The sequence below is a fragment of the Poecilia formosa genome, unplaced genomic scaffold, assembly GCF_000485575.1.
Source record: "Poecilia formosa unplaced genomic scaffold, Poecilia_formosa-5.1.2 Scaffold8, whole genome shotgun sequence".
NCBI classification, from domain to species: domain Eukaryota; kingdom Metazoa; phylum Chordata; class Actinopteri; order Cyprinodontiformes; family Poeciliidae; genus Poecilia; species Poecilia formosa.
Genome location: NW_006799947.1, coordinates 312,104 through 336,055, shown reverse-complemented (window position 1 = coordinate 336,055; position 23,952 = coordinate 312,104). Strand labels below are relative to the sequence as shown.

Here is a 23,952-nt window from a genome sequence, read left to right as displayed (position 1 = left end):
TACCTTATTTTTGTTTTAAGTTAAAGAACAGCATCATGGAGATAAAACTGTCAATAAAAAAAAAGATGCTTAACACATGAAAAAATGATTTCTTGGGTAGATGCATTTACTTGTTAAAGAGGTTGAACTCCATCTACGCTAGACAACATTAACATGTAAGAAAACATACAAAAATAAAACATAAAATATATACAATTTGAGAAAAAAATATATATATATTTGCATCAATGAAAGCCTAGACAAGTGTGGTGTGTAGTTAATGAGAAAAACAGGATATACATTTTGACTGCAAAGGTGGAGCAGCTGAATTCCCAGCCTGGGGTCTTTCTGCATGGAGTTAGCATGCAGAATGACCCCACAGGTCTGTGGGGTTTCATTTCAGTAAGCAGCTTCTTTCAGTATCCTAAAAAACCTGACTGTTTGGTCATCTGAATTGCTCTTGGGTATGTGCATGTGGTTGTTTAGTGTACTCTGCCTCTCACCCAAAATTTGGGTGAGAGGCAAGTTTTAAGTGCCCCTCAAGCACCCAACACAGATCTGGTTCTTTTGTCTGGATATAAAACAAAGAGCTTCGTTGTAAAAGTGTGGAGTGGAAAGTGGAGATCAATGACATCCTTTAGTTTTGTCTCGTCTCTGAAGAAAGACACTGGGAGTATCATAGTTTGTGACCTTTGTTTGGGATATCAAGTTAACTTGTTATTGTTGATGAAACAATTGATTGCTAAAAGATATTTTTCCCATACAGAAAAGACAATGAAACAAAAATGAATCTCTTCTACTAAGAGATTAAATGATATCAAAAATCCAGATTATTATAATAATAATAAAAAAAGAGAGAGACGCTGACGTTCTGGTTCTGGTCACCTTCAGTTGAGTCTGACTGTAAATTCAGTTTTTTTGAATTTAGCTGATTCATCTTCACACCCTGAAGTTCCACAATGGAGGTTTCCTTGATTCACGTGTCTGTCAAGTTGGTCACTTAGTTGTTGTTACCTGTGACCTGTTTTTCCAACTAATTTGTGGAAAACGTTTTGACCTAAATCCAAATTAGAATGACTAAAGTATGTCATCGTTGCATTGGTTAGTTGCTGACTGATGATGCCACGCTCTCTTGTTGTCTTCAGATCTTTTCATTCTTCAGTAAATTCATCCTTCTTCATAGCCCTGACGAGCTCCTTCTCTCATGTTTGCCCTTTTAGATGGAAACTGGTTGATCTGTCCTTGTGGGATAAAGATAATCTAATCACCGTTTTGAACTAACCAACACTAAAAAACAGGAGTTATAAAGGATATGATCTTTGTACAGTAATGTAAAGAAGTTGCTAAGAATCGCCAATCTCTGGGACAACTATCTTAATTTCAACATTTCGATCTCTATTTCACTTTTAGGAGGAATTTTGAATATTTCAGGGTATAAGAAGAAGAAGAAGAAGAACTTTGATTTTTTTCTAAAGAGTTTCAAGACCAGATGCTCAGTTTGGAGCCAATTTTTCCATCACAGTGGCTTGATAATTCATACCATAAATTCCAGGAAGGTATTGGAAAACGTCCTTCAAGATTTTGGTCCTTATTGACACAGTAGCAACTCAGAGTTGCTTCATAATTATTCGCTGCACATCTACAGTTCCACCACATCTTACAGGTGGTCTGTTGAATTGAGATCTGGAGACTCTAATGGCCACTGAACTCATTTTGCTTTATGACATGATGCCAAGGCTGCATGCAAGACTTTCTTGCCATCAGAACTTCCTGGTTTTTGATGCTAGTTGGGGACTTTGTGAACTTAGTTTTAATGTTCTCCCCATATTCTGTCTGAGTACTCCGGCTTCCTTCCAAAAACAATATGTGTTCAATTAATCAACTATCCTAAAATGCCTTTACACGTGAGAGTGCATGTGTATGGTTGTTTGTTCCTGTTTTATCCTGTGATGGAAAGAGAGACAAGGTACACCCTGCCTCTCTTTCATTGAACTGTTAGACTTTGACACAAGAGCATTGTTGAAGGAGGCAGCTAATTGAGCAACGGTTTACTTTCTATCTTGTCAAACCAGTTTCCCCAATATTAATGTCTGATTCTTGTTTTAAACTTCAGCAAGTCATTTTCTGGGTGCCTAAATGCATCAAAAAACTTTTTTATGATTGATATTGTGTAAGGAAGTAAATGTATAGTTTTTCCCTGAATTAACCCATTCACAGGAGGTACTGGGAAACTTCCTTCAAGATTTTGTTCCTTGTTGACGTCGTAGCAACTCAGAGTTGCTACGATGTTACACATGATTGCCTTTGACCGTTATCCTGTCTCTCCAGTCGGACTGTGTGCCTTTGTAAACAATCCTGCTCTCCCGCTCGCGATGGGAACCTCAAGGGTCTTATGGAAAGACCTTCTCACACAATTTATTGGCTTCCTTCCTTTTTCAGAGCCAGCAGTTGAAAGCTATGTCTTTCAGTCTGTTGTGTTTGTCTTGTTGGGACTTGTCGCTGGCAGAGGTTGAGTCACACGAGAAAATTTCTTCGGGTGTGTTCTATCCAGACTGGAACCAGTTCTTCCTTTAGCGTCTAGAAAAATCGTTTGCACCCCTCCTCCCAGTCTGAAAGAGATTATTGTCCACTAAAATGATAAAAACGCAGATGTTGAAGCAGCTGTGGAAAACATGACTTTCCTGAAAAGCACAACAGCAATTAAAAAAAAGCAATATCGAGAGGCTTTGTCCGAACAAGCTACCAGTTCATTCTCCATATCTGACATGCAAGACTTGACTGCTTACATAAAAAATGATGATCGTATCTCACGCCACATTTTACTCGTTCCTCATTTTTTTCTGTTTGTCACTTTTGAGAACTGACTTCTTACAAACTAAGGGTTTCTTCTTCTGTTCCTTGAACATATTGGCTAAATTATTCAAACTGGACCTTGGAACCAAATGAAAATACGTGTTTTTTTTTATTTGTTTTTTTTTTTTATCCTCTGCTATGTAGATAGAGAATGTTATTGTTCTGAGCAGGAACAAATCTGCAAGAACTAGCTTGCTCTGGCACAGCCCATGGATTTTAGCACACAGACTAAAGAAAAGACACAAAAGCTACACCTTACATAATTTCAGAAGGTGAATGATACTGAGACCCTTTGGGAGGAGGTGAATGGTTGAGCTGTTATTTGAGCACAGTAAAGTTAAAACATTATAAGGAACACAATGCTCCTTTTTAAATAGTATTATGATATAAATCTCCATAAAAGAGCATGTGAAAAGTGTTTTGTTTTGGGGGATTTTCAAACCCACAGCAAATCTCTAAGTAAGACATCCCCCAAGCAGCAAATATGTACAAGTCAAAGGATATGCACAACAACAAAGATATGCATTCATGTTAAGGTGTGTCTCTTGCGTGTGCTGTCCAGAACCGTCACACACGTTCAGACAAGGAGAGAATCCTGTTCCTGGAAACTTAAAACATGGAAACAATAAGACTGAGTGTTTACCTATAAAAACAGAGACAGAACACCTGGTAGATATGCTACAAACTTTGACCACAAAAAGCACTGAATGCTTCAAAATGAGAAAAATCTAATAAATTATTCATGCCATAATTTGGTTTTACCTTTCATTTCTCCTCTAACTTTGATATTGTTAATACATTAAAGGTGAAGCAAAGATCTCAAACATGTCAAGTGTTACAGTTTAGAGTAAGCGTTAAGTTTTTTTTTTTTCAGATTAAAGAAAAATCACAATTTGAACAGGTTTTAACAATGGTTTTTATTGATCTGATGTTATATTCTATTGTAATGTCAATGCCCCAAGCAATTGTTACACATGGTGACAGGAACCAGGCTAAGAAAAGGAGGGGTCTGTAAAGAGACTATGTAATTACAGTTTTGCTGTGTTAATTTCCTGTGCAGGTTTTATCCAGTACAGGACCATCTTGACAGCTAGATGACAGCCTGTCAAAAAAATACACAATATTCCTCCACTCTTGGCAAATTTAAGTGAATATTTTCATTGAAAAAGATGATTTTGACTGAGCCAGAGGAGAAAGATGACAAAAATGAAAAAGAACCCCAAGAGTTTAAATCTGAAGAAAAGTCACATGTTTCTCACCTGAAATCCAATTTATCAACCTGTATATGATAAAAAAAAAACAAAAAAAAAAACTGCTTTATTTGGAGTTTTGATGATTTCTACTTCAACAGCACAGGGTCTCTCTCACATACACACAGTATTTGTACACTACGTTCTAGTCAACATGTTGCTACAGTGTTTCGAACTAACACATCTAGACAAATGTATTATTTTGGCTTGCATTGCCAAGTGGCAGCCCACTCACTTAACATTTCAATGAGCAAATCGCACTGGCTTTGGAACTTGAAGCTGAAACAAGGTTAAAGTTTAAATTCATATAATTCCCTGATCTAAATTTGATCCCAGGAGCTGGATGGAAACTTATAGCCACCAGCAGTAGTTCCAGCCCAGGGAACACTTACATATAGGGCCCATGTGGCTAGAAATCCAGATAACACTGTCTTACATACAGCAACTGTCTGATGTGAATTGTCTGTATCAGATTCCAACTGGACAACTCTGGGTGGAACGTGGGACTCCCAGTGTCCTAGATGTGTTGTGAACTTCGACGAAATCTGAGCTAATATTGTGAATATCTATTACAGATCTTACTACGGCAACCAGATTGGATTTTGCATACTCTGAGTAAAATTCATGTGGATTTTTCTCCTAACTCTTGGGCTGAGTGGTTCACTGACATCCACTAAGACACAAGTTGAAGCAGTGTTGTATTACACCCATGCAACATTGCTTTTGAGTACAAGACATTCAGATGAATTTTACGATGGGACAAAGGATTCAAGTAAACAGAGAAATGAAGAAAACAAAGGAAGACCAAAGGCAAAAGAGTGGAATGCTAATTAAAAGCTCAGCTCAGCTCAAGATGTTTTAAAAATAAGAGCGGTTCTGTTAAAAGCCTCTTATTGTCAGTGGTTTGTGGGTCCGTTTTTTTTTGTTTTTTTTCCCCCCCAGATCCAGCGGAAACGGGGAGGAGGGAGGGCACGACTCTAGTTGTGAGATCCATGATTTTTGTTTAAGTTTCTTTTGGTAAAGTATTGATGGTAAAACACAAGCAGCTCGAATCTTGCCAGTGCCTTTTCAGATTCAATATAAAACAGTGCTTTGAGAGTGACGAGAAGGGAGCCCACAAAGGCGAAGGGAACGAGGGTGGAGAGGAACATCTGGGGGCAGTTCTAGGGTTTCTTCATTATTTTAACCACACCCACGGCCACATTTCTCCTACCTGTCAACGAGAGCCAAATCTGTGCGTAAAAAAGATCGGCACGAAGTTGAACTGAGACGGAATACAGAGGAAATAAATAAGCCGGTGGTTCTTTTAGTGAGATATGGATTGAACATCTCAAAGTAAGTGAAAGTAAACTATTTTGAAAATGTCGTGGAAGGATTTGGCAATGTTCATGTTCGCGTTTCAGACAGAGATGAAGTCTTGAGTCCGCACTGAGCAGACCTACTCATTATCTGTGATTTGGGATATAAGAATACTGACTCAGAGCGATTCTTCCCACGAAAATATTTCCAGAGAGCGCGGACAATTAGTGCGTAAAAGTCGTTTTTTTCAAATGTACCAAGATTTAAGACGCTTTATTTGTCAATATTAGATTTTCTTCAACGAGAAAATACTCACAAAAGGAGACTGGCATGCTCTAACCTAATTTTGAATGTGACTATTTGCCTAAAAATGCCCTAAAGAAAAGCCTGAACAGTTTGTGGGTGTGTAAAAAAAAAAGAAAAAAAAAGTTGCTTCAGCTTGTCTCCTTTGTTGGCAGTTTAGTCACGGGCCTTTACATGGCTGTGATTTCACAAACGCTCTCTTGATATGATTAAGACTTAGGAAGTTGGAAATTTTTTTTTATTTTTTTTTTATTTCCAATCAGGTCTGAACAGACTTCCTGATATTTATCTCCCTAGAAAAATGTCTATTGGCTGAAACTCAACTGGCTCTGAAAACATGATGTTAGTGACCCTTTTGTTTTTTGTTTTTTTTTTACATTTCCACTTCCAGGTGAAAGGAGAAACGGTAACCATAGAGAGAAGAATTTCAGACAACAGATATTTGACTACAAGTCAACAACATGGACTGGAAGACCTTCCAAGCCCTCCTCAGCGGAGTGAACAAATACTCCACTGCGTTTGGACGGGTATGGCTGTCGGTGGTGTTTGTGTTCAGGGTGATGGTGTACGTGGTGGCAGCTGAGCGGGTTTGGGGGGATGACCAGAAGGACTTTGACTGCAACACCAAGCAGCCTGGCTGTCCCAATGTCTGCTACGATCACATCTTCCCCATCTCCCACATCCGCCTGTGGGCCCTCCAGCTCATCTTCGTCACCTGCCCTTCGTTCATGGTGGTGATGCACGTGGCGTACCGCGATGAACGCGAGCGAAAGCACAGGGCCAAATTCGGTGAAGACAGCAAGCTGTACACCAACACTGGCAAGAAACACGGTGGGCTGTGGTGGACCTACCTGATCAGCCTTTTTGCAAAAACAGGTATTGAGATTGCCTTCCTCTACATCCTACACCATATCTACGACAGCTTCTACCTACCAAGGCTCTACAAGTGCGAGGTGGTACCCTGTCCCAACGTGGTTGATTGCTATATCGGTCACCCAACAGAGAAGAAGGTCTTCACCTACTTCATGGTTGGAGCTTCGGCTCTCTGTATCGTCCTGAACATATGCGAGATCATCTATCTCATCTCCAAGAGAATTGCACGGATCATAAACAAGTGCAAAAGGCGCAATCACCACATGGCTGTGCAACATGACGACTACAACAACGACAACTTCCACAACTACAATGTGGCTTTGCCAAAGAGAGATATGGATGACAAGCCTCCATCCTTCAAGAACGTCTGCAAAGCATCAAACCAGCTGCAAGTACTCGGCTCAGATCCAAAGATACGGGCTTCTGCTCCCAACTTGACCCTGTCATGGTCATGATGGAAGTCAGGCAACGGGTCAAGAGCTAAAAACTGTTTTGGCTGGATTTTAAGGTTTGCAAACCCTAAAAAAAAAATACAGATGCAGACCCATGAGCCACATTGCAGAATGTTTCAGAGCTGGATCATTGGTATTGGATTCATTGTGACTTTGTGTCCGCATCTAAAACTCTCAAGGAATTGTTTGAACTTCGGTCTCCAAGTCAACATCCACAATATTTATAAGTCAACTGTTAAATGTAAGTTTGATTTGTTGGTGATACGTGGTTGTCCTTTTTAGATACTATAAATATCTCTGTGCCATTTCAGCTCTTCTACTTTTTAAAATAAGCCAGTGAAAGTTTTATCAGCTTTACTTTTGAGTAGTTTTGGCACGGGGGGGAAGGGAAATAAGTATCACAAAAGAAGCAAAGTCACACCTGGTAGAGGTATTCACCATCCCTACCCGTGTCTACAGTGGTGTGTCAGAAACTGATGTCGTAATCTACAGGTTAGCTGTTAAAAAAGGATTTTTAAAATGTAGTTTGCACTCAGATTATGATTTTAGCTTCATGATTTCATGTAAATTCGAAGAAAAGGACACCCTTCATCATGGAAATATAGATGCTTCAGAGCTTGTATAAAAGTACTTGAAGGTGCCCAGAAATGAGCTGTTTTATTCTCACAGACAAAATTAAATGCATTTGTTTTGCATTTCATGTTTTTGAAATCCTTGCTCTCTCTGTCAGGTTTGTGCTGCTCAGACTCCTTGTGTTTTGACATGCTTGTGCACAACCTCGCGCGGTCCAAGACCACTGTTGATTCAAGTCAGTCTCAAGGGGATGCTGCTGTTTAATTCTGTGTTTTAGTGCTGAATCATGTTGGATGAAAACTGGACAGACCTGGATGCGGCTTGTGGAACTGTAACAGTCCAATCTGGAAGTCATGTGGAAAATTGCAGATGCTGTTAATATTTGTCCTTTTTATAAAAGTGTAAATGTATGAAAACAATGTGTGTCTTTGTCGTTTTTGAATTGAGATTCATTATTAGATAGAAGCAAGAGAAAACATGCCATAAATATAGATTTTAATTATGCATGTGGATCCCAACAGTCTTCATCTAAGGAGCTGGTCATTGTTTTATGATGAATCCTGACGTCGGCATAAATTTGTGACAGACATGCATCTGAATATACCGAGTCATAATGGTGTACCATTTAAAATTGTTTCCAATAACTGTCAAGTGCTTTTCCAGGTGTTTCTTGGATGACGTAACAACCTCAGGTTGCCAGTTTTACTTGTCATTCAGGTTTCTTAACTTACATCAACTGAAATGCTTTGTTTTGTCCTGGATGTTTTCTTAGAACAGGAAATTTTCCACAGAGACAATAAGAAATCTACGCACAATAGTTCCTCGGATGGTGATTAATGGCTCAAAATATGCTTCTTCCTGAAGAAGCATAAAAGCATAAAAAGGTGCATGTGACGCCCTCTACTGTTACTTTTTCAACTGTTTCACAGCTGCCACGTTTTTATGAAGGGATGCAAGTGAAACATATAAAAATAATAATCCATGACTTCCGTTTTTCATCGGTGTCCTATAAAATTTCATTTAAAAAAACTCCAAACTTTTCCAGACACAATTTTCTCAATATTTTTTGGGAGTCTTGAAGCTATGATTGGCATTCAAGTACAAGCCATTTTCCAAGTTGGGTTTTAGGGGTTATTTTCCACAAATGCAGTTAAAACCCTGATGCAAAGAGTTGTGTAGGCTAATGAAGCAAAAACCGGTGAAACGGCTTTATCTCTGTAGGCAACACAATGTGCCTTGCCCAGAGGCACTCAGACACGCAGCAGGGGATGAAACGGGAATTTTCCAAATTCAAAACAGCTACTCTTCCAACTGTTGCCCTCGTTAAGTAAGTGTGTGAAACAGACAAGAACTGAAGCTGAGCTGTGGAAAATCAAATCTACAATCATCTAAATTGACGTAACATGCCACAGATTGTTTTCTTTAGATAACGGAGTAAGAAGTTTCACTTAGTTTTCCATCAAAATAGAAACGACAAGAGAACATTCCATTCAAGTGAGGCAGAGAAATGATATTGCAATGCATTTTCACTGTGTTTTATCAAGTCAGACAACTCAAAAATGCCTTAAACTAGACGCAGTCAAATCAACAACACACTGAAGGCGTTGAGCTGACGGCAGACTGACAGAAGTCAGTTGTGTAGGCCAACATCCTGGTTACAGGAACTACTTGCTGAACTACTCTTGCCCCATGCGTGTTGCTCTTCTTAAACTCACAAATACCAACAGGAAAACAGGTAAACAAAGGAGGAATGTGTGGAAAAGTTCCATTTGCTAAGAGGTCTGTGGAACTCCCTGTGCCACATTTTTTTTTAATTTTAAAGAAAAATCTTGTGGCCACAGTCAAAAACTAAAAAAAACATTTAATCCATTTTGCAGGTTAATGGGTTAAAACATTTTGTCAAATCAACAAAGATTTGATAAAATTAGGACTCCTCTGGTCATTGTGAGTTGACTTGTTAGGTGAGCTCTGCCTGGGTCTGGTCCTCAAAAGATAATATCCTGGAACCTTTTGATGGATTTCTTCTCAAGAACACCCGACTCAAACGAATGGTGAGGCTGTTTGATTCAGGTGCTTCAGATATTTATCTGGAACTTGATTGAATGATGATAAGCTTATTCTATTTGATCTGTTGGATCAAGGCCACATCTAAAACTTGCAGGACCCTGACACTTGAGGACTTAAAGCAGCCATATGTAACTTCTATCATAAACATTTGTCAAAACTATGACTATGTTGAGACAGTATGAAACACAAACTGTGAGAAAAAAAACTGAGGTCCTTTGCCTTCTCCCTATTGTCCAGTGCTCTGTCAGAAACAACCAATCAGAGCCAGGAAAAGGGTCTTAGTGCTGTCAATCACTCTTGTGTATACCCCACTCATAACCTCCCCCTAACTCTTTGCAAATATGTTTGCAAAAAACATATTTTTGCAAAAGCTACGTACTGTAACTATACTTTATGTCTAAGCTGATTCCTCAGTTACACATAAAACAAATAGACTTAAAATCAGGATTTCTCAAAGGTTTCCAGTATGAGATGATGCTAAAACAAATATTACATCCTAGCAATATACATCAGTAGACAAATGCAATCACAAATTGCAATGTAAAATAGTTTTATTTTTGAAACTTTCAACTTTCATAAATATGTACATTTCAAATTTAAAGAGATAATTTAAATAAATAACCTTAAGCACTATGTTAAAAAAAAGAAAGTTTCACTAACCATTATATTGTCCAAACTTCGAAGGCATGATGGTTTCCACGGGTACATACTGAACTAAATCTTCTGCTGTGATATTAGTGATTTAATCTGTATTTACAGGACCGTGTGTCATTAGAAACTTAAAGTTAAGTCCATTCTTCATCCACTGACCACAAATTGACAAAAGCATTCATTTAAAAGACAAGTGCTCTTAACAGATTTTACATAAGGCACTAATACAGAAAACAATATTTAACAACAATTTTTAGAGCGGTTAAATCAAACCACATTTTATTTTGCTTAAGTTTGGAAACTGAGGATGATATAGCCTTGGAAAAAGCCACCATTTCTTTTTTTGTCTACAGTTTGCAGGTGGCTTGTGCCACTTTGGAGCTGGTCTTCCTGTTGATGGTTCGACAGATAAAAGCTCCAGCATCCATCAGCTTTGAGAGGTCCACTCCCTGACGTGAGAACACAGAGTCACAGCTTAAACGATTTGAGGAAAAGTTCAAGTAAAACATAAGTAATTCATCTATTTTTAAAGTTTACAAGCAGAGCAGCAACAACATAAGCAGACTGACAGAAAACAGGAACAGAATGAAATTATTCTCGATTGATCTAAGGTGAAAGTTTAACTGCAATATGATTTATAAAAAAACAAACAAACTGGAAAATAATGTTTTTCCCAGAGTACTGTAACATTAAATTCTAGTTTTTAAGAAAATGTACAAGTCATTTAATATGCGACTGTTTCACCCGGAAGACAGAAAATGGATCAACTTGGGCATTATAAACTAATAATTGATGGAATAACTGCTGTTGATAAGCGGTATGTACATTTACCAGAAGTGTAATTAACAACTGGTTTTCTTATCCCTCCTAGCTGACTCCAAAGCAAAGAAAGGTAGATAAAAAGTGGATCTCTTACCGTTTTAATTCCAAGTCCATGCAGCATATAAACAACATCTTCGGTTGCAACATTCCCAGAAGCCCCCTGAGCGTATGGACAGCCGCCCAGTCCAGCTACTGATGAGTCTACCACGCTGATTCCCATCTGAGAAAACGAAACAAAACAAAATTTAAAAAAAACAGAAAAACTTCACTTTTATAATAATACCCTAGATTGTTTCAGGGAAAGCTTTTAGATTCAGAAACATGAACTCAGCCTGACCTGCAAGGCTATGAGGATGTTAGCCAGAGCCTGGCCATAAGTGTCGTGGCAGTGAACAGCTAAAGCACTCACTGGCACCTCTTTGGTCACAGCTTCCAACATTTTAGTCATACTTCCAGGAGTCCCCACTCCAATAGTGTCACCTAGAGAAATCTCGTAACAGCCCATAGAGTACAGGCGCTTCGCCACCTGTGACACAGAAACAAATCTTAAGTACTAAGCGTCTGGCCGTTTTACAAAAGATGATGAATGACTTATTTGCTGAACAAACGCAACATCTTTTGAGCCATAACTCACATGCGCAACTTTCTCAGGCGCCACCTGGCCCTCATACGGACATCCCACGACGCACGAGACATAACTGCAGTGACGAGAAACATGGATGAAAGAGTTTAAGAGCAAGTCCGAATGATTTAAAGGTTTACTGGGAGTGGCGTGGATGCTGGAAATTATACCCCCGAACTGGCACGGCAGCTTCTTTAGCTGCCTTCATGACCTCCTCGAAGCGCTGTAAACTCTCCTCCACAGAGCAGTTTATGTTCTTCTTGCTAAACAGCTCAGATGCAGCACCAAATATGGCCACCTCTGAAGCTCCGGCCTTTAGCTACAGCACAAGAAATCAAAACATGTTTTAGAGCTATCACCTGCAGTATTAAAAACCTGAACATTCAGTGCCTATTCAGGGCTGAATCAGAACTACAGGAATGTGCAGCACTCACAGCAGCTTGAAAACCTTTCAGGTTTGGCGTGAGGACTGGATAAGATACTCCTGGTTTCTTACTGATACCTTTCATCACCTCCACCTGATCTGCCATCTGATAAGTAAACAATAGAAGCCAATCAGCATTAAAAAGAAAAAAAAAAAAGCTCAATTCATTATTGCATCCTGAAGTCGGAGTGGGTTTTGTTCTAAAAGGCTTACCTGAGGAACCCATTTAGGGGACACAAAGCTGGTGGCCTCAATGACTGGAAGTCCAGACTCTGACAACATGTTAATTAAATTGATTTTTGCCTCTGTTGGAACGACAGTCTAAAGGGATAGAATCATAAAACCAATAATGAAGAACAGCTGATAAATAATGCCAACTATGCATGACTCATGTAATTTCACCAGGTTGTACAAGATTGCCACACCTATTCTTTTGCTCCCTGAACCACTGGGGCAAGGGTGCCCAAAGTTGGTCCTGGAGGGCCGGCATCCTGCATGTTTTAGTTTTCTCCCTGGTTTAATGCACCTGCATCAAATGATGGCTCGTTAGAAGCCCTAAGAGGAATATTGACAAACTGAAAAGGTTGTTGCTACCACCAGGGAAAGAACTAAAACGTGCAGGATGCCGGCCCCTGAGGACTGACTTTGGACACCCCTGCACTAGGGCAACAATTTAACTTTATATTTAAAGTTATTTTACTTTTTTTTTTTTTTTTTAAGGTAGTGTCTTAACCTGAATACAAAAATCAGCATCGTAACAAAACAGAAATAAAAACAGCCAACATGTTAGGCTTAAAATATCTTTGTTGTATTACATAGTAAAAATGAAAGAACAAATTGTATGCTTGTAATTTCAAAATTAATATGCTGTAATGCCTGTACCTAGTTATTATACAAAAACACAATACAATAAAAACTATTTAATAATATAATTGCACCGTATTAATAAAACAAAAATATTTTGTTGTAATTGTAATTTTTTAAATAAATAGATAAATAAATAAATAAATGTCTATTTATATTATGTACTTCACTGAAATTCCTGAAAGACACAAAAACACCTGCTCCCCTTGGGTGAACATTTAGTTGTAAATCGTGATTAACCTTCATTTGGTTAATCTTATGATTTGAAAATCAAATAAAACCAAACAAAACTAAAAATAAAAACATGATTTATTTATTTATACAAGTGTACCTTTTCATTTTGAAGACCGTCTCTGGGTCCAACTTCCACTATTTTCACAGTTTGTGGGAGAGCATGAGCAGCTTTTACACATGTCTGAGGGCAAAACACACACACATATAACCACCAACAGTCAAATAAAAATAAGAGTTAAAGCTGAACTGTAGCGTCTCCTCAAGAGTCACCAAACAAGAGTGTTGAGCCAGTGGAGGCTAATGGATATTTGGAGACCGACGTTCTTTACGGCACCAACTGTAAACGTTTAGTTCAAACAACGGGGAAATAAAAACCCAGAACTAACCGTCTTCTCCTTTGGTGCGGAGCTGAACGACATATATTGCTGGCCCATTCTTAATCTTAAAGTTGTTCTGTTGACAAGCCTCATTGTAGCAGCCATCACTAGCTAGCTAACAGCAGCCTGACGTCATACTTCCTGGAAACGCGAGTTGTGACGTTTTCTTTAAAAAAAAAAAATAAATAAAAAATAAAATAAAAAAAATGCATAGGCGCCATCTACTGGCAATAATTAGGTAGTGAATAAGAAGCGTTAGGACATAGAACAAAAATCACATTTATTTATTTCACATTCTTTTAGTCACTACATAGAAGATAAAATATTTATCTGGCCTTGTGGTGCAATTGAATGTCAGCTTTCCAGAAGACCTCCAGGTCTCTTTAAACACTGGGTAAAAACGGGACCCTAGAAATGTCAGTATAGCAGAGTAAAATATCTATATGTCTAAATAAATAAATAAATAAATAAATAAATAAATAAATAAATAAATAACAGAAAATATAAGCTGGGCTAGATCACCTCTTCACACGTTCATATCCCCGTTTTGGACAGTGTTGATATTTTTGTCCTAACTTACTTAAATCTGTACCTGAAAACAAACCCATTTCATACACCAACCACACAGCAACAGTTTATTTCACTTAATAGTTTAGGTTTAAATTCAATTTGAAGAAGGGAAGTAGAAAACAGTTCAAATATAACATGAAAATAATTTTATTTCCTGAAGACTGAGTGTTGTGGTTCATTTCTATTGATTGTAGTTTTGATTCCTGGTCAGACAACTTCACTCATGTAAAGAAAGCACACATATTTTCTCCTTGAACAAACAAAATGAAGCATAATTTGACATTTTATGGTTTTAAAACAAATGGAAAAAGTTTTCTGGAGTGTTAGTACTCAAAATTTTTGAAGGTAGGCTTCACAAAAATTATATTGTGTTAATTGGATCTCAAAATATGCTATAACACTTTATTCATTTGAGTGACAAATTTTCCTTAAAAATTGTTTTTGCAAATACTTTCTCTAGTTTTTCAACTTGATGATTTTTCATATTTCAGAATATGAAAGCTAGGTTCTTTTTGAAAGTAAAATGCACAAATGAATAGCTGGTAGAGATATAGTAGCTTAGTTACAACTCACATCTAATGATGACTCAGGTACAGGTGTATAAAAATATCTTTAATGTGTCAGAAAGTAAAAATAAAAAGTAATAAATAAATTACAATTGATTATACCATAGTGCATATAATAAACAAGAAATCAGAGTGCTTGCAGAAAAACACTTAAAACAAAATTATGTCGCCTTAAACTTGAAAAATCCTTAAAAGCTGCCATTTAGTCTGGATCAACATTTTGGGTTCACTGCTAACAAAAACTCCCAAATCTCTGCAAAGACATAGTGTCTTTTCATGCATTCAAATGAAGAAACACTTATTAAAATCATTGTAACACAACAACTCAATCAAAACAATAGAAATTAATATGCATGCTTTGGATACTGCATAATTTTATCAACATTTACAAAAAACAGTTTTTGTTTTCCCCACAGTCTCAAAAAGAATGATTTCTGTGTTGGATACACCCAACAAACTGAGAGCTTACATCTCCAGGCTAGTTTTTGTTGTTGTTGTTGTTTATGTTATTTTTTTTATTTTTTTTATTTTTTATTTTTGCATTGCTTTAACTCAGAGATGCACACTGCCAATATATCTGCACGTAGTTTGGTCCTTCTTCACTGCAGCTCCTCGTCGCTGTCATCCACTTGCTGGATGATGAGATCTGCACCCGAGTCTTCAGCGAGATCATCTTCGTCATTCACCATCCAGTTTCTCTTGGCGTCGCCCTCCTCCTCACCGTCCACACCTAGTAACAGCGCTGGCTCCTCGTTGGGCGTCTGCAGACCGTCCATGGGTATGTCGTCACAGCCCACTTCCTGGATACAGGTAGTGCAGATCCGGTAGCGGCGTGTGCCCTCACACACCACATGCCCGGTTTCCTCTGTCACCTGACATTTGCACTTCCTGCACACCAGTTTCCTGGCTTGATGAATCTGTGGAAAGCCAGAAAACAGTTAAAATGCAATTCTGTTTTTCTTTTATAATTAATTCCAGATTTGAGTAATTTATATATGGTCATAAAAGTGGTTAATATTGGTTGGAGTCTACCAGCAGAGATCACTTGGCAATATTTTCCCTCTCTTCCATAAGTTCTCCAAATCTTTCAGACTGTGAGGACTTCGCTTACCCACAGGCTTCTTCTGGAGATTCAGCAGATGTAATATAGTGAGTGGTGGGGACTGTGGACTTTCAAGAGATTTACGTAAAGGGTGGGCTTCCCACTCTCAGCCCAGAAAGCCCCCTGTGACATCAATGATGGGCAACATTACATACTAACCAAATCTACCAATGTTTGTCCAATAAACATTGGTGGATTTGGCTAGAAACACAGTTGGAGGTTCCACTGTGGGTCAAGTTTTTAGTTTGGGGTTCCACATACATATTTACTGATGATGCTGTTTTCTTCTAACCTAAACGTTTTCAATAAAATGTTGTAACATTTGGTACATCTGGATAGTATAAAACCTCTACATGTCCTATAACCTGCACATAAAAGTAGAACACCCTGTCCCAGAGTGATGAAGAAAAAAAAATAGCTCAGTACTTTTACCTCGAGGCAACACAAAGGTATCATGACATCCCAAAAAAACATTCCTTTTTAAAACAGTTTGTTGCTAGGTAAGACTCCTAGTGCCTTTCCAAAGATGGGTATTCCCTATCAAGTCTCTCTTTCCTGTCATGCCACCCCCATTCATCCGAGGCAGATAGTCACCCTTCCTAAATCTGGTTCTTTTACATATTTCTTCTTGACTAAAGGGATAGTTCACCTATTCATTTTACTTAACGCCTGCTCAGAATGGGAAACAGAATCCAAGTGACTGTCTGATGCATTTATTTCCTCCAAACTATAAAGTGGGGTATAAGAATCAAGCTAAACTGAACAGCATGTAGCTTCTTTTTAAATGTTATCCACTGAATTTTGTATTAACGAAGCTATACCAACTTTTTAAAAGATATTTTATGTGGTGTTGAATAAAAAAAGCACAGCTGAATGTTAGCTTCAGACTCTGAGAAGGCATACCGTCTCAAAGTGGCTACGTAGGTGCTCCAGGCGGGTGAAGCGCTTATTGCAGGCCTGACATGGGTACGGTCTCTCTCCGGTGTGACAGCGTAGGTGACGCTTCAGGTCTGCCTTCCTCTTCACGGTGTGTGTGCAAAATGGGCATTTAAAGCGCATAACAGGGTTGGAATCTGCAAAAAATGATAAGATATGGCTGAAATATTTGTCTTACCAAAAAAGACTCACGTCATTCAAGTCTGTCCATCAACAACGTCTCTAGCATAGCTATTGATGGTGTGTACAGACAAACACACCTTTATTAAAGTGGCCAATAACACCAACGATTGGAGGTAGTGTGGCGTAAAGCTCCTCTGCTTTCTCAGCCTTTAGGGTTCTCGCCTCCTGAATATCCAGGTCTTCATGCTGGCCAGAACGAATGCTGTTGGGAGCTCTCCTTTTGGTCCCTCCTTTCCCACGTCGGCGCTCTGATCCTGGCAGTGTGTACAGAGGGTCCTGAGGGTCATGCAGGTCATCTGTCTCTGCACTGAGCTCATTAGTAGGGCTACTTGGGTCAGTCTTAAGGGCTGAGACTGCAACTTCCTGCTCCGGCTCCTTCCCTATAAAACTGGACTGGGACCTGGAGTTGTCCCGGGTCCAGAGTGCAGGTGGTGGGCTGACGGAGCGGGGGCCTTGCTGCGGATGCTCTGTAGACTCTTCTCCTGCTCCGCTGGTGAAAGAACAGGTCTCAGACAGGCTGTGGCAGCGGTCACTGTCTTCGTCCTTTACACTAATGTCCAGGGAAGATTTGATGAAGTTTTTGCAGTATGTGATGACACTGTTCATCTGCAAGTAGCTGGCCGCCGACATGACCTCGATCACATTGTGACTGGACAGATCCAGCTGCCCCGAGTAGATAAAATCCAGGATGACGGTGAAAGTCTCTGGGCTGAAGACGTCGAAGGTTGCGTTGACAGTTTCTGGCAGCCCGTCTGGCCCCCGGGACAGCAGCATCCGGAAGTAGCCGCTGCTGGCAAACAAGACGTTCCGGTGAGCCCTAAAGAGCTGGCCCTCAACCAGCACACTGCAGTCGCAAAAAAGCTCCTGCCGGCGCTGCTCGTTTAGCTGCTTCAAAAGGTTGTTCTGGTGGGACGCAGTGATGTCGGCCGTGTTGAACCACCTCTGAGGTTGCCTGCAGGAGACAGAGGAGACATTACCAGTACTTGTAAACGAAAAAATGCAAACTGACTGCATTTGTCTCAACAAAATATTATTAAAGCAAGAGTTTTATATTTACAACCACTTAAATTACAATCGATATCCCCTGAACTTTTTCACATGTTGTCATGTTGCTGCCACAAATAAACAGGTAATTACGGAATAGACTGAAAAAAGCAGTGCATAACTGTGAAGAGAAAGAGGACTGATCATTTATTTTCAAAGTTGCTCGTGGATACAAATCTTTATAGTGTGGCATGCACTTGCATTCTGTCCCACAGAGTGACTAGTATGCAGAACTATTAGTCACTGCAAAAATACAGGCAAATCTGTTTGAGTATGTCTCTACCTGCTTTGGATATCAAAAGGTTTTAGCCATTTTTCTTTGCAAAACAAGCCAAACTCAGTTTGATGGGATGTAAAGCATCAATGAAGAGTGATTTTCAAGTCTTGCCACAGGCTTTAAATTGATTTAGGTCTGACTTTCTAATACCCTTATATTTTCATCTAAGCTATTCCAGTGTAGCTCTGGATATGTGTTTACTGTCCATTTTTTTAAATCTCTCAAAACCTCTAATAGATTTGGTTCTTAAAAGTGTTTTGCATTCAGGCCAGAAAGGTACATTTTGGTTTCATCTCCCATGCACCACCTCCTTTAGTGGCACCCTGTGACTGGATTTTTGCACTACTTTGATTTGATCTATCCAGTACCAATCCCAATAAAATCTCCAGTTGCATTTTTGTTTTGCAGGGTAAATTCACATTAACATAACAATGTAGTTATTGGAACATAAGTCTATAATGGAGCCAGCACCTGCTAATTGTTTGCAACCATTTTTTACACCAGCTTAGTCCTTTTCAGGTTGTAGATGCCTTTCTCCAGCAGTCATTTGGTGAGAAGTGGGGAACATTAAAAGTTGCCAGTTCATCACAGACGTCCCTACATACACTCACATAACATCTAAGGGCAATTTAGAGCAATCAATTAACCCAACATTTTTTTTAACTGTAGGAAGAAACTAAATTTGTATCATGTACTAATGCATATAATCACATTTAGCTCGATTAAATAGGAGATAGGCATTGATAAAAGCAAAAAAATAAAAAATAACAGGCCAGACCTAAATCAATATAAGTCAGGGCAGGCTTACATTGATTTACCTGGACATTGTGTCTTTTATTTTAATTATGCTTTAAACCCAAAAAATGATTTCAATATTATTTGTAATATTCATGTGGGCAATATCAAAATAAACGAAACTAAATACACCTCAGATCAACCTGTAATTTAATGTATCTTTGTCTGCACTAGACGACCCCGCCTGCATGATTTCTTTCTGCACTGTGATTGGCTAAGAGATCCTTCAGTCAAAGGAAGCCCTTTTAATGGGTTACGCCCGACTCCAGTCAGAGAGGTTCGGGTGACAAACCTTTTAAACACCCCCGTATGCCGAGTTCAAAGTGTTTAAGGAACCCCTGATGATGAAACACATCCGACTAGTAGAAAATGATCTAAAAACGACTACAGCTGGACATGCAGCCCAAAGGAAAAGAAATAATAAATCTCTCTCAACCTCATTTGAAGAATGGTGTCTGTTTTTCTGAGGCATGAGAAATCTGATTCTTAAAGCTTTCGTATGCAAATTGCACCGCCGTGCCATCTGAAAGGCTCGGCAGCGCCCGATAAACCCACGGTGAAACACCCGCAGTACTCCGTGGCCATTTATTTCACACTCAAAACCAAGGGAAATGTCTGAGCTGAGCCATTATCCTTTCACCGAGACACCATTCGACCTACAAAACGACACGACAGTGCTGCAGTCCTGCAAGAGAAAAGCGGGCAGCGCTGCACCGGAGCAGCCCAGCCTGTCCTGGAGCGACGCCCACTTCAGGCTCCAGCCAGCACACAATGGAGAAAACAGACAGGCGACCGTCCTGGGTGCAGAGCAATAAATGCACTGACACCGTTAAGATATGATGCGCTAAAAACGCCCGTTTTTTATATCCACAAGGCCACCCCCTCCCCATCCCGCCCCACTCCACTCCTCGCTGGAGGTCCGGAGCGCGACGAGCAGCGGGGGAGGATTCGCCTGCTGCCCAGATCGAGCGGCTCGTTCTCAGGCGAGAGGTGTCGCCGAGACCCGCTTACGCCCCATATCCTGATCTGCCCCACTCTGAAAAAAAAAAAAAAAAAAAAAAAAAAAAAAAAAAAAACAACAATACTCACTGGTGGCTGGATTCACCCGGCGCCCGATAGAGCCTGCTCGCCCCCAAATCCGCCACCATATCCATTTTATCTTATTTTACCTCGCCGCGTCACCCCCCTCTGCTTTCTTTCCCCCTCGTCCAGGGTCCACAGGCAGACACTTCCTGCTCAGCCCTAAAGACCGAAACCCGGTCGGAGCGACTGGAGCTCTGTGCTGACGTGGGTGTTTATTAACTGGGTGCCCGAAGGTTCAAGGAGCCATTTAAAGCCCCAGCGACCCTTTTAAAATGAACAAGTGAATAGTGCAATATTTACACAGTTTTTAGGAGTCTGTGATGAACTGAGCTCATTTTAACCTTATAAATGCAGATGGGTGCATATTGAAACCAGCATTGTTCTAATTTGCTTCTCTGAAGCCCTTCTATATTAATATCACAACACATTTCAACTTTAATAATATATCATAGATTTTTTTATGGGACACAAATCAAACTCAAAATGAACTGAGACAGAGAAAGTGATTTATTCTGTAGGAACATTTATTTATTTTACCCATTTGTAAAGAATCCCTTATTAAACCTGAATTGCAAGGAGAAAAAAAAAGATTTACACACATTTCCTCTTGTATAAAATATCTTGAAACAGTTTATAGTTTACAGCCACAGTTTTCTGTGGGTGATTTCCAAAGAAGCAGCTGCAGATGCATCAAGAGGGTACGCCATTGGTGAATCCAGTGGGGTTCATGGATTGCCAGCGCCACAGGTCTTCACCTACACAATACAGGATGCAGAAACATTAGGAAGTTATTGTGGATGACATCTAGAGGCAGTTTTCTTCATTTTGTTACTTTTTTTTTTTTAAAAAGAGAGATGCCTGTGTGTTTTATTTGATGGATCAATATATACCGCAAACCTGTGAGTGTGGAAGAAAAATTATCACATGCTTTAAATTTCTTTAAAAAAAAAAAAAAAAAAATCTGAAAAGTGCGGTGTGCATTTGGTTTCTTCACCTCTTTTACTCAGATGAGCTGTTTGTAAAGACTGTTCAATCTTATCTGAAAGTGGAAGGACGAAGCTCTCAGAGGCCACATTTGCATTTCAAAGATTTTTATGTTTCAAGAAATGAAAATTAGTCCATCTGTTTCACAAAAAAAATCAAATAAAACACACTGAAGCTTGTGGCTGTAGTGTAACAAAATGTGATACAGTTTCTGAAATGCTTTTGTAAAACAAAAGAATTAGTAAAAATTTATATTTTTACTAAATTCATCAGATAGTGACGTATGGCTCACTTACACATTCTTTCCAAGTCAAAGGCAGCTGTCCAGCCAAGCTCTTTCTCAGCTAGTGTGGGGTCCGCATAGCAAGACGCTATATCCCCTTCTCTACGAGGTGCAATCTTGTATTTAATCTATACAAGGAAAGATTAAAAAAAATAAATTATATATATATATATATAACAAAACTTGAAGAGAGAAGTCATCTTATTCTTTAATATACTGCATATTAGTAATTACATCTTCCAACAGGGATGCAAAACAAAACCATGATTTTGTGCTTGTGGGACTTTTATCACTTGCCTCTTTTCCTGAAGCCTTCTCCATCGCTTTCACCATCTGGAGCACAGAGTAGCCCTTTCCTGTGCCAAGATTGTAAACCTAAACACAAAAATAAAGAAAACACAGATAATAGACCAGGACTAACTATATCGGGTCAACATATATGGCCAAAAAATAACTGAAAAATACCTGGCATCCACAGTTGTCCTTCAGTTTCTTCAGAGCTGCTATATGTCCCTTTGCCAGGTCTACTACATGGATATAATCCCGAACTCCTACAACAGACAAGGAAAAAGTTGCATCATTCTGAATATTTAATTGGTACTTTCAAAGCTAAAAAGAAAACGCCTCTGTCCTTGCCTGTTCCATCGACTGTTTCATAGTCATTTCCAAATACATTGAGAAATGGTCTTCTCCCAACCGCGACCTACGTAGATCACAAAAAGGCAACAGATTCAGTGAGATGACGGTAGAATTTACACCCACAGAGTCCTGTAGATGCTGCCGTGCTTTTACCTGAGCTACGTAAGGCATCAAGTTATTCGGGATGCCCTGAGGGTCCTCTCCAATCTGACCTGAGGAATGAGCTCCGATAGGGTTGAAATAGCGCAGCAGCACTGCATTCCAGTCCTGCACACAAGAAGCAACAGTTATCCTCCGGCGAGGAGCAACGGTGCACGTCTCTGAGATTCTTTAAGCGTGACGAATGGGTACCTTCTCAGATTTACAGTGATCCTTGATCATCTCTTCTATAAAGTACTTGGTCTTGCCGTAGGGGTTGGTGCACGCGCCCACAGGGTGCCGCTCGTCTATGGGCAGGTGCTGGGGGTCTCCGTACACCGTGGCAGAGCTGCTGAAGACCAGATTGTGCACGTTGTGAGCCTGCATCACCTGAGACACATGACGATGCACACAAAGATAGCAAGGTATACAGTTATCCGCAGAAAACTGAGAATAAGCAGAAAGCCTGATCTACAAGAGAAATATTAAGGCATACTTTTATTTCATATTCCAACAAAAAACTTTTTTTTTTCCTTTTTTTTTTTTACAAATGAAAATATTATATGTGGCTGTGATTTGCATTTATCCAGCCCACTTAAGTAAATAATGTGCAGAAATACAATTTGTTGTAATTAAAGTTCATTAAATATAACAAACAGCTTTAAAAATATACACTAATCAATGTAATGCTTTTCGTTAAACCAAAGTATTCTTCTAAAAAGGTCAAACTTAGCCTCAAAATGACTCACTTTGTAATTGTGATTTGGACTTTAACTAGGCCATCCAAACACCTGATAGAAGGTGAACCTTCTTCAGAGGCATTTAAAATGTTTTCTTGTAGGATTCTCCTGATTTCTCTGCATTTTGTGCTGTGAACTATAACCAGCTTCCTTTTTACTGGCGGAGGTGCCGTTTCCATCCACAACTTGCATATTGAACGTATTGTTTTCTTTCTCCACCAAAATGACATAGCATGTTCAATGCTCCCTTAAGCTGCAACAGAACGCCCCTGTGCCGTTTTTTCATTGTATTTTCCAGGGGTGAAGGCTAAGGGGTTTTTAAGCTCTCACATATTTCCTAATAAAATACATTTGGTGACAAACTGTGGCAAGAAATGCGAATACTTTGGTAAGAGACTGTGCATGCGGTAGCAGATGTTGTGAACTCGGCAAACAAAGGTGAGGAATTGTGCAAATACAGCTGAGCTTAGAGCAGGATGACGACAGAGTTGTGCAGACTGAACGGAGGCTGGTTGTGTAAGATGGAACTGACCTCCATCAGATTCATGGAGGCAGTGAGGTTGACTCTGTAATAACGCAGCGGCTGCTCCACCGACTCCCCGACTGCTTTCAGGCCGGCAAAGTGCATCACAGCACTGAAAGAGTGCTGCACAACAGATGAAGCAGAATGAAATTTAAGTGAATGCATTGTAAAACTTTTTAGCAGCAGTTAATGTAACTGTAAAATGTTTTTCTTTATGTGCAAGAGTAATTAGAAATCTCAGGTTGACTAACTCAAATCTAGCCTGAATCCAAATATGCTCATCAGTAATTTATTTGTGGTGGTGACATTGCATGATGATGGTGAAGAAACAAATGTGTCCAGAAATTGTTTTAATTCTAATCAATTTCCTAACTGCAACTTTCAGCAATAGTGTCACAATTAAACATTCTTGGTAACATTTTATTTGAAGGGGTGTGCATAAGACT

General features: G+C 39.4%; 4 protein-coding genes across 7 annotated transcripts in view; 1 reads left to right on the top strand and 3 right to left on the bottom strand.

Moving 5' to 3' along the window:
- Positions 1-5,268: 5,268 nt before the first annotated feature.
- On the top strand, positions 5,269-8,226 carry LOC103153315 (gap junction beta-3 protein-like). Its single transcript, XM_007574195.2, has 2 exons — positions 5,269-5,417; positions 6,076-8,226. The coding sequence occupies exon 2, from the start codon at positions 6,146-6,148 to the stop codon at positions 7,010-7,012; it is 867 nt and encodes a 288-aa protein (XP_007574257.1). The 5' UTR covers positions 5,269-5,417; positions 6,076-6,145; the 3' UTR covers positions 7,013-8,226.
- A 2,324-nt stretch (positions 8,227-10,550) lies between these two features.
- Positions 10,551-13,799, bottom strand: LOC103153302 (hydroxymethylglutaryl-CoA lyase, mitochondrial-like). Of its 2 annotated transcripts, XM_007574174.2 has the most exons (9): positions 13,653-13,799; positions 13,364-13,447; positions 12,382-12,489; positions 12,179-12,274; positions 11,915-12,063; positions 11,757-11,820; positions 11,460-11,648; positions 11,217-11,342; positions 10,551-10,749 (listed from the first exon to the last, which is right to left on the bottom strand). In XM_007574174.2, the coding sequence occupies exons 1-9, from the start codon at positions 13,746-13,748 to the stop codon at positions 10,648-10,650; spliced, it is 1,014 nt and encodes a 337-aa protein (XP_007574236.1). In that variant the 5' UTR covers positions 13,749-13,799; the 3' UTR covers positions 10,551-10,647. The 2 variants fall into 2 exon arrangements, with proteins under 2 accessions (XP_007574236.1, XP_007574243.1); XM_007574181.2 differs by lacking the exons at positions 13,364-13,447; positions 13,653-13,799 and adding an exon at positions 12,594-12,693.
- Positions 13,800-14,810: 1,011 nt separating this feature from the next.
- On the bottom strand, positions 14,811-20,409 carry LOC103153296 (zinc finger and BTB domain-containing protein 8A-like). Its single transcript, XM_007574163.2, has 4 exons — positions 20,206-20,409; positions 17,078-17,952; positions 16,785-16,954; positions 14,811-15,696 (listed from the first exon to the last, which is right to left on the bottom strand). Exons 1-4 carry the CDS (start codon positions 20,268-20,270, stop codon positions 15,379-15,381), a joined length of 1,428 nt encoding a protein of 475 aa, XP_007574225.1. The 5' UTR covers positions 20,271-20,409; the 3' UTR covers positions 14,811-15,378.
- Positions 20,410-20,688: 279 nt separating this feature from the next.
- The window catches only part of gale (UDP-galactose-4-epimerase), a 17,692-nt gene continuing 14,428 nt past the window's right edge, over positions 20,689-23,952 (bottom strand). For all 3 annotated transcript variants that reach the window (XM_007574132.2, XM_007574141.2, XM_007574149.2), the window contains exons 5-12: positions 23,516-23,629; positions 22,457-22,633; positions 22,259-22,372; positions 22,103-22,169; positions 21,932-22,017; positions 21,764-21,841; positions 21,480-21,594; positions 20,689-20,954 (exon numbers count right to left, since the gene is read on the bottom strand). In XM_007574132.2, the coding sequence (XP_007574194.1) occupies positions 20,890-20,954; positions 21,480-21,594; positions 21,764-21,841; positions 21,932-22,017; positions 22,103-22,169; positions 22,259-22,372; positions 22,457-22,633; positions 23,516-23,629 (816 nt within the window). In that variant the 3' untranslated portion in view covers positions 20,689-20,889. The remainder of the gene's footprint in view (positions 20,955-21,479; positions 21,595-21,763; positions 21,842-21,931; positions 22,018-22,102; positions 22,170-22,258; positions 22,373-22,456; positions 22,634-23,515; positions 23,630-23,952) is intronic.